Here is a 13,846-nt window from a genome sequence, read left to right as displayed (position 1 = left end):
TGCCTTCACTGCCAAACTGTGCTACTTTGATCTAGTGATTTGGTTTGGCTCAGGGTCTCCTTAGAAGCCAGGACTGGAGGGTGCAGGAAGAGAGGGTTGTTGTAAAGAGGACAGTGGCTGGCTCAGGGCCAGTGTTACAGCACAGTTGTTAGAGCTGAGATGGTAGCTCTTCCGGACAGTGATAGGACAGAGAAAATTGAGAGGGGAGGAGGAGACTGAGAGGGAAAGAGAAAGAGAGACATATGCAGACCTGCTCCACTACTTGCAAAGCTTCCCCGTGCAGATGAGGACCAGGGCTTGAACCTGGGCCTTTACACACTGTAACATGCATGCCACTGCCTGGCTCCCATAATAGTATTTTCTTAACTTGTGACAAAGCAATGAGGGCAACACAATGCTTACCCCCCCCACCCCCGTGAGAGTGACAGAGTGGTGACCAAAGGACAGAGTATTGAGAGTAGGACACACCTAAGAGCTGATTCTTGCTCCCTGACTCCCCAGAATGATACTCCCAGGGCAGGAGCAGGACCTGAGGTTCTGGAGGACTTGGGGAGGAGGCAAGAGGCAGGGCCTGCCCATGGGGTCTTGTGCTGTAACTTTCGATATTGTCTCCAAATGAGGTCACACACACAATCGCAGAACGACGTCCATATCAAGATCGTCACAACCTGATCTAACTGGGACATGAGGTGAAGTCCATGGCTGCACTGTCTGCACACTCGGTATGGGGAGGTGGAGTCGCCATCATTCGAGTAGACTGCAGTTGTACCAACTCTGACTCACTGCATGTCCAGGTTTTCATATGCTAGAAGTGGCTTAAAGTTTCATGGACTTGGGCCAGGGAGATAACAAAATATTTCTGCAAAAAGACTTCCAAGTGGGAGTCAGGCAGTAGTGCAGTGGGTTAAGTGCATGTGGTGCAAAGCGCAAGGACTGGTGTAAGGATCCCGGTTCCAGCCCACAGCTCCCCACCTGCAGGAGGTCGCTTCACAGGCGCTGAAGCAGGTCTGCAGGTGTCTGTCTTTCTCTCCCTGTCTTCCCCTCCTCTTTCCATTTCTCTCTGTCCTATCCAACAACAATGACAGCAATAAAAACAATAATAATTACAACAATGATAAAACAAACAGGGCAACAAAAGGGAAAAAAATAGCCTCCAGAAGCAAAGGATTCATGGTGCAGGCACTGAACCCCAGCAATAACCCTGGAGGCAAAAAAAAAAAAAAAAGACTTCCAAGCCTGAGGCTCCAAGGTTCAATCCCCAGCTCCACCATAAACCAGAGCTGACTAGTGCTCTGGTAAAAACAAACAAACAAACAAACAAATAAACAATGGCAGCAGCAAGCCAGAATATGGTATTTTTTATCTTTATTTATTTACTGGATAGAGATAGTCAGAAACAGAGAGGAAGAGGGAGACAGGGAAAGAGGCAGAAAGACAGCTGCAACCCTGCTTCACCACTCGCAAAGCTTTCCCCCTGCAGGTGGGAGCCGGAGGCTCGAACCTGGGTCCTTGGCACTGCAACATGTACACTCAACTAGGTGCACCACCACCTGGCCCCAGTATTTTTTTTTAAATAAATACATGGCTTTCTTTTTTTTAAAAAAAAATTATTATCTTTATTTATTGGATAGAGACAGCCAGAAATCAAGACAAGAGGGAGAGATAAGAGAGGGAGAGAGGAAGAGAGACACCTGTAGCCCTGCTTCACCACTCGAAAAGTTTTCCCCCTGCAGATGGGGACTGGGGGCTCGAACCCGGATCCTTGTGCATTGTAACATGTGTGCTCAACCAGGTGCGCCACCACCTCAGCCCCAAGATATGGTATTTGACTTTTAGGTATAGAGTCCTGAGTTTCATCCCTGGCATCCCATGTGCCAGAGTGGTGCTGATTCTCCCTCTCTCTCTTTAACACCTATATCTTTAAAAATAATAATAAATAGACGTTATTTTTAAATATCTCGTGGATTTGAAGACAGCTAAAAAACCTCGTGATGTCTGAACCCCTTCTGCAGGCTTCCCTCACGTCCCTCCGTGGCCAACTTCAGGGTGTGTGTGGGGGCGGCTCATCCTTCCCGGAGCAGCCTAGCAGTCCCTCAAGTAAGGGTTAGGAGTAACGATTCTGGAATCGGACTCCCTTGGTTTCCAGCTTTCTGTCCGTGTGACCCTAGGCAAGTCTCTTAACCTCTCTGAGCCTGGCCACAGATCTGCTCCTGGGCCTTGAGGGCCTCCTGAGCTAACCTGTGCAGCCCAGGAGCGGCGGGCGTGTAGTACGTGCTCTGAGCATTTGCTAAGGGCTTACCTGCGGGGGAGAGGGTCAAAGGCCAGCGCTGCACAGCCCCCATCACTTCCTGGGGGGACAAGGAGGGCATGAATCAGGGACACCTCAGCTGCAGTTGACCTCCTGGACCCACAGTGCGCGCAGCAAGTGCTACCAGCGCGTGACAGGTGCAGAGTTTGCCTGCACCCCACAGGCCCAGTTGAGCCCGCACTGGGAGCGTGTGCGCCTGCGTGAGCTCTTGGACGCGGCTACCTGTCGTGTGCAGACTCACACAGGCCTACACGTATTTCACCTGTTACAGCTCAGGCTGGTCACCAAGGGACCCACACCTGGCGTGGATGGCTCACCCTTATGAGTAGCAGCTGGAACCAGCGACCTGGATGGAATCCCCCTTAAGGGGACCAGGGCGCGAGCTACTGGGTGTTGCCCTCCTAGGTGCCAACTCCTTTGAAAGAGATACGGCACTCTCTCTACCCAGCCTCCACCCACAGCCCCTGCACTCTCTGATCTCCCATTGCCAGGCTGGAGTGAGTGAGTGAGTGAGTGAGTGTGTGTGTGTGTGTGTGTGTGTGTGTGTGTGTGTGTGTGTGTGTGTGTCTTGTCCTCCATCTCAGCCTGGAATCTGTATTCTCAACTCTGGGGCTGATGACCAGGCCAAAGTGGAGCTTCCACCTTTCCCAAGTCCATCAATGCCTCCTCCTCACCTCCTGACCTTCCCCTACCACATACATCACCATGCTCAGAAAGAGAGCTCCCCCCTTGTTTACTCTGGGATGTGAGTGCCTGCTACATCCCCAAGAGGCTCATCTCTGTTTGATACCAGTTCTATCACTAATGGGGCTGTGTTTCTGCTCCCTTGGGCCTAGAGTTCCTCACCTGTTAGGAGTAGTAGGAGTCAATAATCCCTACTTTACAGGAATGTGACTATTTGCATTTTAACAAGTCTAAGTCAAAGGTATGAGTTTCTAGCAGTGGAATTTCAAGTTTTATTCCCAGATACAGAATTTTGAGGGCAGGACCAGACCATGTTCTTAGATCTCTGATTTCACATGATGAGGTTAGTTAGTCCTACCTGAGAGAATGGTGGCCTGCCCCGAGACCCTATTACTGTAGGAGAGGCTCCTCCTGCCTTGAGAACAGAGCTGTTTGGAGCTGGGAAGGCGTCCTAACAGGGAGGGTGAGAGTTTTCTCAAACCCCCTCCATGACCAGATTCCTTGCAGGGAGCTTATTGTCTTTCACTGAGACTCTGACCTGTGGGTGTTCTAGCCCCATTTTTCAGGGGAGTGATGGAGGTTCTGGGGTGGACAGTAGATTCCAGATGAATAAGTGTGATGGGGCATAGTTTTAACCCAGGACTTTTTGGCTCAGAAATCTCAGCTTCCACAATCAAAGCTCCCAGCTCCAGCTGTCTCAGCCACCTCCAACCCTGAGCCCTGCTGCTGCTGGTTTGGGTGGGGGTTATCAGTGGGTCCAGAGGGCAAGATGAGGAGGCTGGGAGGCAGCAAGGAGCAAAGGCCTTGGACTCTAAGCATCTTTTGCCCTTCTCCTGCCAGCCCCTGTCCTGCCCTGAGTGCAGCTCTTAGAGGCTTCTGGGAGAGTGGCCAGGGAGTGAAGTCTGGAGATGAGATGCTGGGGAGGGACCTGTGTGAATGCCACTCATTTACTTGCCCCCACCACCACCACAGTCTCTGCCCAGGATCTTCTGTGACTTCATCCTACATGCCCCAGTGCAACCCACCCAGCCATCCCCAGTCTGCAGTGGCCCAGCCCCCTCTCACCCACACTACCCACTTTATGGCTACTTCCAGAGTGTGGTGGGGGTGGGAGGCACAGAAAGCTGCGAGTGCAGGGCCCAGGTGCACCCAGAGGCCGGCCTCTAACCCCCTGCCGGCTGCTTGGAAGCAGTGAGGAGGTCTCCCTGGGTCTTAGTCATGCCAAATTTGGAGCCCGTTTGGCTGGAGGGCTGGAGCAGGGCAGGGTGGGCACACAGGCTCCCAAGATTTCCCAACTCTCCCAGCAGGCTGCGCCCACAGGCCCTGGTCTAGACTGGTCAGCAGGTGACCTTTGCCCAGCTCACTGAGCCCTCTGTGCCCGCTGCCCTCGGGACAATATAAAGCAGGTCAGAACCCTTGTGTCTGCTGTTCCCAAGAAGCAGCTGCTCCAGGTAATGCCGCTGGGGAGCAGGGGGAGGGCGAGAGGGGGGGCAAAGGGGACTTAGAAGGGCCCAGTCAGGCCCAGCAAAGCCTGGGGGAGAGATGATCAGAGATGTGTCCCTCACCACTGGTTGCAAGCTGGGGGGAAACTGAGGCCCATGGAGGGGAAGTCACACACCCATCTCCAGAGAGTGTGGTTCCATGTCTGCATACTCTACCCTCCTTCTGCATGTCAAGAGGCTATGGGTGGGGGGACTCCCAGTTGCCTACAGATGACCTTCACCCATGGCTTTTGCTCTTGGTTTACCTCAGGGGTTGGATGTCGAGGGCTGGGAGAAACCTTAGACACCTTCCCCCTTACCACAGAAAGGAAAACTGAGGCCCAGAGAGGAGTACAGGGCTGCCCCAAAGCCACACAACATGTCAGCAGCAGAGCTCAGACCAGAGCCCAGATGCCGCCATCCCTAGCCTGGTGGACCATCTGCTTGGTCTCACCCTCCCTCTCCCCGCACCTCTCTGCCTCTCTCTGTCTCCAGTCTGAGAGCCCCTCCTCTCCCCATATCAGCATAGAGACAGCCCCTCCCCTCTTGACTTGAATCAGCTGGGAGGCCTCACTGGAGTGGGGGGGTGGGCAGAGAGAGATTCTTAGAGCCCTGCTGACCGGACCCTCCTCTGCAAGCACACAGGAGCTATGCGGCCCCAGGTCCTCCTTGCCATTGCCCTGGTGGTGCTTGTGGCCTCTGCTCGTAAGTGGCACTGGGTGGGGACTGGGCTGGGGGGGGGGCAGGTCAGGGCAGCTGTGTGCCTGGAGGACTGCCGGGAGGTGGCTGGGGACCTCAGATCCTGCAGAGTGACCCCACTGTGCAGGAGCCCAGGACCCTGTGGTGTCTGAGGAGCCCTCCATCCTGGACGTCATGCAGGACTATGTGCACCAAGCCACCAAAACCGCCCAGGACGCACTGACTAGTGTGCAGAAGTTCCAGGTGGCCGAGCAGGCCAGGTATGCCACCACTCTCTGCCTGCCACTTAGCCCTCTCAGCCTGCCCAGGACCTGAACCTCTGGGAGCCTGCACACTGTCCCCTGTAATAAAGACAGCCACAGACCCTTTTAACCCCTTAGACCAGCTGTGGATTAGGTGCTATGTCCCCATTTCGCTGATGAGCTCATCAAGGCTCAGAGAAGTTAAGTGACTTGCTCTGGGTCACACAGCCAGCCGGGTTTCTCTCATGGTTCTCCTATCTAGAGGCTGCCTCCTCCCCCCCCCCCCCCGCCCCACTGAATGCCACTCCAGGAGAGCGGGGCCAGTCCTCCTGGAATAGAACAGCCTTGCCTGTCTGCTTGCCCAGCCACTTGTCCCCAGGCTGAGCCCCCTGGTGGCCCTGAGGTTCCCCACACACACACACAAACACAATGGGCTGAACTTGTGTCTTCTCTCTGCCTGGGTGGCAACCCTAAGGTGTGACTGCCTGAAGTCTTGGGGATGGGTGGAGGTATGGGAGATGTCAAGTGGATGTGGGTGGGGGGTCCACAGTTCCCTACAGATGGACTCTCACCCATCCATGGCTTCTGCTCTTGACTTACCCCAGGGGCTGGATGTCCACCCACTTCAGCACCCTGCATGACTACTGGAGCACGATTGCTAGCACCGTCACTGGCTTCTGGGAGCCCAGTGCCAAGGTCGAGCCAACCCCACCCTCTGAGGTTGTGTAGACCTGGACGCCCACCTATCCTGCCACCTTCAGTACCTTCCCTGCCTACCCCAGTCCCCCCTATGCCCTCAGACACGCTGTCCTCCCAATAAAAGTGGAGAGAAGCCGTGGGCATCCCCCGTGAGCCTCCTGTGTTTGGGCCCCATAATGGGGCTGGGTTGGGGGTGGCCTGCACGATGGGTATGTCTGGGGGGGGCATCATGAATTTCATCTGAGGCAGGAATGAGCTACCTACCCTGTCTGCCACACAGTTTGGGGGGGAGCAGGGGAAAGGAGGGACATCAAAGTGGAGGCTGGTTTGCAAAGATTTGGAGGAATTGTCAGTGCTGGGTCATGTAGACTGAGCTTGTCTCCCCAGGGGGCCACCCATGGTGTGCCTTTGCTGAGATGTTGGAGCTGGCTCACACCACCCAGGTCACCTGCCCTCCCAAGCACACCAGAGGCAAGAAGGTGGGCGGAGGACTTGAGCTCCAGCTGGGCTCTGGCTGCACCGCCTCTCCCAGCTATGGCCACAATCTGTCCAGTGAGCACAGTACAGTAGGTGGCTGTCATCACTGCTCTGGCTGAGCCGGCTGTCTCTGGGGACCAGGACTGGAGTGAAGAGTCAGTGTCCTGGGAGCCAATAAAGAGCCCAAGGTCACCCCATCAGGGGGCTGCTTCCTTTCTTCCTCATCACCCAAAGAGGTTCAAAGCAGGGAGTTTCAGAACCACAGAGCAATGGAGCAATGGAGCTAGGTTTCCCAGTCTTCTTCTTTTAGTTCAAGATTTATTTACTCCAGGCTGGGGAAACAGCACAATGGTTATGTAAGAAAATTTTAATGTTTGAGACTCTAAAGTCCCAGGTTCAATCACCAGCACTACCATAAACCAGAGCTCAACAGTGCTCTGGAAAAAAAAATTATTCATTACATCAATAGATAAGTTAAACCACTAGATACAGAGAAGGAGAAAGAAGCAGAGCGTCAGTCCACCACACTTGATGCCAGGGATCAAATTCAGGAACTCATGTGCCACCTCCCAGGCTGTGGTTCCATGCTCTTCTGATGGAAAAACAAGAGGTCAGAAAGGTGAAGGCTCTTGTCCAGTGTTGCAGTCAGCAAATGGCAGGGCGGGACCTGCAGCCCAGGTCAGCTACCCAGACTCTGCTCTGCTGACACAGGGAAACGCTTGGGTGCTGCTGAGTCAGGAGTCAGAGGGCACAAGACAGACCTTGGTGGCAGCAGTACATCCAGCCCCAGTGGGAGATGTCCACTCTCTCTCTTTATTTCTCTGGAAATCCACCTGGGCTGCTCTGCTGACCTGAATGGGTCAGGGATCCCAGCACCCACAACTGGAAAGCGTCCTCACCCAAGTCTGGACTTGGCATCTGCTATTGCAGCTCTGGGTGATTAGGAATTGACTTCTTTATTCAGGATGGAGGAGATGGAACCAGGGGGCACCCCGAGGGAGAGAGAGTTTCATGAGTGCTCTCCTCACCATGAACACAGATGTGAGGGTACAGACACTTGGTGGCGGGGGCTGGCTGTGCAGAGCATATACGTGTGAGAATGTGTGCACTCCTTCCCACTTCAGCATCTGCTCCCATGCTTTTTAAGAATAAAGAATCGGGCGGTAGCACATTGGGTTAAGTGCACGTGGCACAAAGTGCAAAGACTGGCGTAAGGATCCCGGTTGGAGCCCCCGGCTCCTCACCTGCAGGGGAGTCACTTCACAGGCGGTGAAGCAGGTCTACAGGTGTCTGTCTTTTTCTCCCCCCTGTCTGTCTTCCCCTCCTTTCTCCATTTCTCTCTGTCCTATCCAACAATGACGACATTAACAACAATGATAATAATAACCACAACAACGATAAAACAACCAGGGCAACAAAAGGGAAAAAATGGCCTCCAGGAGCAGTGGTTCCATGGTGCAGGCACCGAGCCCCAGCAATAACCCTGGAGGCAAAAAAAAAAAAAAAAAAAAAAAAGACTAGAGAATCACGGACTAGGGAAACAGCATAATGGCTCTGCAAAAAGACTTTAATGCCTGAGGCTCCAATGCACCAGGTTCAATCCCTAGCACCACCATAAATCAGAACTGACTAGTGCTCTGGTCAAAATAAAATAAAGAAAAAGCAAATATATGAGACTGCTCAGGGATCAGGTGGGTCTGGAGAGGGTAACGTGCTTCTCAGCCAAGGAGAGCCACCTCCCATTGTGCACAGCCTCAGCTGCACCGGGGTGTCCACCCCACCCGAGCACACAGGGACAGAAGCAGTGAGATACAGGCTATGAAAGCATGGTGGAAACAGATGAGCTTGGTGCCCAGCTTTAAGAGGTGGTGGTGAATTTTCTGACTTAGACCAGAGCTGGCAGAAAGAGGGGGTGACGGAGCTTGAAGCCCCACAGGTGGGATGCTGGGCTTATACAGCAGTTCCCAAGTGACAGCTAAGAGAGTGAGGAGTGGCAGCTGCCCTTGTGGGAAAAGATAGCTAAGTGGATAGATTGCAGGACTTGCGTAGCTGGGGACCCCAGGTTCAGCACTGCACATGCTCTGGTCTCTCATAAGTAAGTAAGTCTTTTAAATTGAATGGTTATGTTTTAAAAAAGATAGGTTGGTTTAGTGTTTTTGAATTCATAAAGGAGCAAACTACAAGTTCTTCATTTGAACCTGCCTGAATTCTCCATGAGGTTCTTTCAAGCCAGACTAGAGCCACAGAGAGGCTCCTGTCTTCTACCCTCTGAGGACAGGGATGCTACTCTTCCTGTGGTTGGAGACTCTAGCTTACTCCTTCAGGACTACTTTTCTACTTGGGACTCTACCAAAAAAGCAAGAAACTGCACCCCACTGCTAGCAGCCAGGCCTTCCACAACATGAAGGGCGGGGAGGTGGAAAGGTGAAGAGGGGACTACGGGGCCCAGGCTGGTGGGTCTGCACCATTATCATGGGGAAGTCCCTGCGCCCTGGCCACAGTCCCTACCACCGTTCATCCCCTTCCTCTCACTCTCCCAAAGACAAGAAGCTGCATCCCGCTTTGGAAATGTTTATTGTAAGAAACGGGAAGGTGAAAAGGTGGTCCCCCCTGGGGTCCGCAGGCCAGGAGGCTCACTGGCTGTCCAGCTTCTTGCCTAACTCCTCCAGCATAGACATGGCGCCGGCCTTTATGCCCTCCCACAAGGGCTCCAAGCCGTGGCGCAGGTCCTGCAGCGTGGGCTGGGCCTTCTCGCCGAAAGATTTCAGGTGCTCGCTCAGCTTGGTTTGGTATTCAGCCAAGTCGCCGCTCTTCGCCTTGATGTCCTGGAGGCGCTGGAGCAGCAACTTGCGCGCCTCCTCGCCGTAGGGCGCCAGGTCGGTGCGCAGCGCGTCCACGTGGGTGCGCACGCGGTCCCGCAGCTGCTCGCCCAGCTCACCCGCCTTCTGCTGCAGCTCCTGCGCCTTCTGGCTCGCTTGCTCGCGCCACTCGGCGCTCAGCGGCGCCACCTTCTGGCGGTAGAGCTCCAACTCCTCCTCCACTTTCTTCTGGAAACTGTCCAGGTAGGGCTGCACCTTCTCCTTCACCAGCTCCAGGTCCTTGCTCACCGTCTGCCTCAGTCCCTCGGTGTCCTTTTCCAGGTTACCCCAGAATTCCATGGCGATAGGCTTCATCTGCTCATGAGCCTTGAGGAGAGCACTGCTCACTGTGTCCCAGTTATCAGCAAGTTTCAGGCTGCAGGGAGCAGGGCGGGTGGGGTTGGTCAGGAAGGAGGTTGGGGGTCTCCCAGGCACCCTGGCCTTCCCAGGGCTGCAGCCCCAGTCCTCAGTTTACCTGTGGCAAGACCTGCACAACACCTGTCTCGGGGGGAGGGGGGTGCAGAGACTGTGGGCCCAGTTTTGCTCACAGCTAGCTCACACAGTGCCCCCCCCCCCCAGCTTCTCATCCTCACCAGACCTCCCTCCCTCTGTCGCCAGCCCTTTCTTTCTGGGATGCAGGCCAGGGGGTGAAAAACAGGAAGGAGCCTGTGGTACTTGCTGTGACTACCCAGCAGACAGGACCCCCAAGGCTACTTGGGGAATCCTGCTCCCCTTTCTCTATCCAGGCAGCAGGCGGGAATCACATGCACACAGTGTACTCAGGCACAAGCAGCATATTCAGAGGACCCTCTCTCCCCACAGGCCAGTGTGGCTGTACCCCTTCCACTCCCCCCCCGCTCCCCCCCCCCCCCCCCCCGTCTCTCTGCCTCCAGGATGGGCCACCACTGCCTCAGTCCTTACTTAAGCTGCTGTCCCAAGGCAGAGGTATCCAGTGAGGTAAGGTAGTCTTTGCCAGAATCCTTGGCCGTGTCCACATAGACAGTCAGCATATCTTTGATTTGGTCCCAGTAGGACTTGGCTTCATCATGCTGCCACAGGTACCGAGCCTGGCTCCCTGGGGGTGGGAGGCAGACCAGCTCAGGCCAGCTCTGGGAGGTGGGGCTGAGCCCAAGTGCCAGGCTTGGAGACAGGGATGGGGAGATGGAGCGAATGAGAAGTCCCATCATGGCGGGTTAGGGGTTTAGAAAGCCCCATGGATGTCTCCTTAGTTTGGGTGGGTGGGTGGGCGAGTGGGGGAAGCACCTACCCGTGAGGAAGAGCACGGCCAGGGTCAGCACCACGGCTTTCATCCTGCAGGCTGTGGGCAACCTGGAGGAGAGGGGCCAGCTGAGCTAGTGTATACACACACACACAGCCCTTCCCCTACTCCCCCTCTCACTCCAGCCAGGGGGGAGCACGGGCGGGGAGGGGGAGGAAGGCCACAGACAGCCAGGGGCAGAATCTGAGCATGGGATGCCCAGTGCAGGGGGAGGCAGGGTGCCCTGGAGAAGAGCCACACTTACCTCCAAGGCCCCAGCGGTGTGTGAGCACTAGGTGAGCACTGCCTTCTCTCTGCTGTCTATTTATGTGTTCCTGCAGGGGCCGGGCCGGAGGCCACTTAGCCCAGCCCAACCTTGCCTCTGCAGCTCCCTGGTGCTGGCGATGTGGAACTTAGAGTTCAAGGATCAGTGCTGTCCCTGGGGCCAGGCAAATAGAGTGGGCAAACAGGAAGCAGCGGGGGCTGCAGGGCCAGGGGTCAAGGGTTCAGGCGGGGGTGGAAGGTAGGGTGCTCACAAGCCCCTGAGGTCCAGGGGTCAGCTGTACCCACCCCCTTCTCCTCCCCTGGTGGGGGTTCCTATTGTCCATTCTTAGAGCAGCAGGAAGTAAGATGAGATACAGGCTGGACCACCATTCCCCATTCTAGAGTGATTATTCCACAGTCCTCTTCCTCCACCCCACCCATTCTCCCAGCAGCACTCCTCTGCTGCAGTCCCACCATGACCCCAGGGGGAGGGTTGCCAGTGGCTCCCAGACTTTGAGGCTTTGGAGACCTTGATGTGTCAAGACAAATTCTAGAGACCAACACAGAGGTTGTTGTTGTTACTAGAAAGATATTGCCGCCCACATCCAACACCTGCTGCCTACCAGGATCAGCATTCTGAAAAGATCATATATTTTCTTTAGATCTATTTTTCTTTTTTTAAATATTTACTTATTCCCTTTTGTTGCCCTTGTTTTATTGTTGTAGTTATTATTGTTGTTGTTATTGATGTCGTTGTTGGATAGGACAGAGAGAAATGGAGAGAGGAGGGGAAGACAGAGTGGGAGAGAAAGAAAGACACCTGCAGACCTGCTTCACTGCTTGTGAAGTGACTCCCCCGCAGGTGGGGAGCCGGGGGAATTGAACCAGGATCTTTATGAAAAAATCCATTATTCTTTCTTTCTCCCTTTCTTTCTTAGGAAGAATCACCTGCCTTGCCCAAGAAAAATACTTTTAACACTGCAAATTGGCATTACTTCAGAATAAAGGACAGTTACTTAAATGGAACACCTGTGTGTGAGTCCTGGGCTTAATCTCTGGCACCATGGACAGCACCAAGGGACATCTGTGCTGCGGGTCTATCAAAAATATGAAACAGAGTATCGGGGACTTCTGGTAGCACACCCAACTGAGCACACATGCTATCACGTGCAAGCATCTGGGTTCAAGTCCTCCAGTCCCCACCTTCAGGGGAAGCTTCATGAGCAGTGAAGCAGTGCTGCAAGTCCCTATCTATCTATATTTATTAATTTATTAATTATTGGATAGAGACAGAAATTGAGAGGGGAGGGGGATTGAAAGAGGGAAAGATATAGAAAGGGGAGGTAGGGAATGTAAAAATAAAAAATAAGTAAGAAAGAGGGAGTCAGGCAGTAGCGCAGCGGGTTAAGTGCACGTGGCTCAAAGCACAAGAACTAGCATTAAGGATCCCGGTTTGAGCCCCTGGCTCCCCACCTGCTGTGGAGTCTCTTCATAAGTGGTGAAGCAGGTCTGCAGGTGTCTGTCTTTCTCTCCCCCTTTCTTTCTCCCCCACCTCTCTCTATTTCACTTTGTCCTATCCAGCAACAACGACATCAATAATAACTACAACAATAAAAGAACAAGGGCAACAAAAGGGAATAAATAAAAAAAAAAAAAGAGGGAAAGAGAGATGCCTGCAGCCCTACTTCGCCACTCGTGAAACTTTCCCTCTGCAGGCGGGGACCAGGGGCTTGAACCTGGGTCCTTGTGCACTGTAATGTGAGCACTTACCCAGGTGTGCCACCAAGTCCTGCCTTTTAAGTCCCTACCTACCTATCTTTCTATCTATCTCCTTGTCCCTTTTCAATTTCTCTCTGTTCTATCAAAGAGAGAGAAAGAGACAGAGGGGGAGAGAGAGAGAAAGGCAGCTGTGAGTAGTGGATTTGTTATGTAAGCACCAAAAGAGATTGCCCTGGTAGGAGGATGGGGAAAAAAATATGGATTAAAGTAAATGGAACCCAGCATTTTGTTTTTTAATTTTTCCTATTCATAGAGGGCCACACAGGTGAGAATGGGTTTGAGGGCTGAGGGATCATGAATATGGGGGCAAGACCTGGGGACTAGAGAGGGCAGGAGCTCTGCTTTCTCATTTCATTCTGCCTCCAAGTGGCAAAGTCCTGGGGGCTGGTGAGCCAGGTCCGAGACATCCTGGAGCCGAAGTTCCTCATTGGCAGACACTGGGCGCTCAGTGTGTGGAGGGCCTTCCAGTGGGAGGTGCTGTGTGCCGGAGCTACTGGGAGGCCAGGACTCCTGCCACCAGCTCACTGACAGAGCCTGAAGCAAAAAACCCATGAATTCTCAGGCTGAAGGGAGCCTTCAGATGAACCAGGGCCCCTCCCAGGCCTCCACCTTACAGAAACAGAAACTCCATTGAGTTGAGAAGTTTTCTCTCTTCTCCCAGGGAATTTGAGGCAAAACTTAGAGCCCAGCTCTCTGGACTTGGGACCCTGAGAAGGAATGCACCCTGTGCTGGCTGCCCAGGAAACTCCCTGTATCTCGGACAGTCAACCCTGTGCCCCAGGCCCCTCCCCTCAGGGAAGGGAGCTTTGGAGTCTGAGGACCTTGGGTTTGACTGCCATCTCGCACTTACTAGCTGTGTGACCCTGCAGGGTTCCAGTGTCTCTGCCCTCTTTTCTTATCTGTTTCTTGAAGATAGCGCTGGGACTTGCCTTAGCCTACAGTTACAGTGTAAGGCTGGCAGAAAAACTGCCCCACCCCCCAGATAACGATCTTCGCCTCCAGAACCCAGGTGATTCCTACCTTATATGGCAAATGCGACTTTGCAGGTGTGCACAGGAGGTCCTGGAGATGGGGCGTTACCCTGAATTACTCAGGTG

General features: G+C 53.9%; 2 protein-coding genes across 2 annotated transcripts; one reads left to right on the top strand and one right to left on the bottom strand.

The window, feature by feature from the left end:
* Window positions 1-5,069: 5,069 nt before the first annotated feature.
* Window positions 5,070-6,256, top strand: APOC3 (apolipoprotein C3). Its single transcript, XM_007522993.3, has 3 exons — window positions 5,070-5,178; window positions 5,300-5,432; window positions 6,020-6,256. The coding sequence occupies exons 1-3, from the start codon at window positions 5,124-5,126 to the stop codon at window positions 6,141-6,143; spliced, it is 312 nt and encodes a 103-aa protein (XP_007523055.1). The 5' UTR covers window positions 5,070-5,123; the 3' UTR covers window positions 6,144-6,256.
* Window positions 6,257-9,147: 2,891 nt separating this feature from the next.
* APOA1 (apolipoprotein A1) lies at window positions 9,148-11,121 on the bottom strand. The gene is made up of 4 exons (XM_007522980.3): window positions 10,972-11,121; window positions 10,716-10,777; window positions 10,370-10,523; window positions 9,148-9,824 (listed from the first exon to the last, which is right to left on the bottom strand). The coding sequence occupies exons 2-4, from the start codon at window positions 10,756-10,758 to the stop codon at window positions 9,224-9,226; spliced, it is 798 nt and encodes a 265-aa protein (XP_007523042.1). The 5' UTR covers window positions 10,759-10,777; window positions 10,972-11,121; the 3' UTR covers window positions 9,148-9,223.
* Window positions 11,122-13,846: the final 2,725 nt, after the last annotated feature.

Source organism: Erinaceus europaeus, chromosome 20 (genome assembly GCF_950295315.1).
Source record: "Erinaceus europaeus chromosome 20, mEriEur2.1, whole genome shotgun sequence".
NCBI lineage: Eukaryota > Metazoa > Chordata > Mammalia > Eulipotyphla > Erinaceidae > Erinaceus > Erinaceus europaeus.
This window is presented reverse-complemented; position numbering and strand designations above follow the sequence as displayed.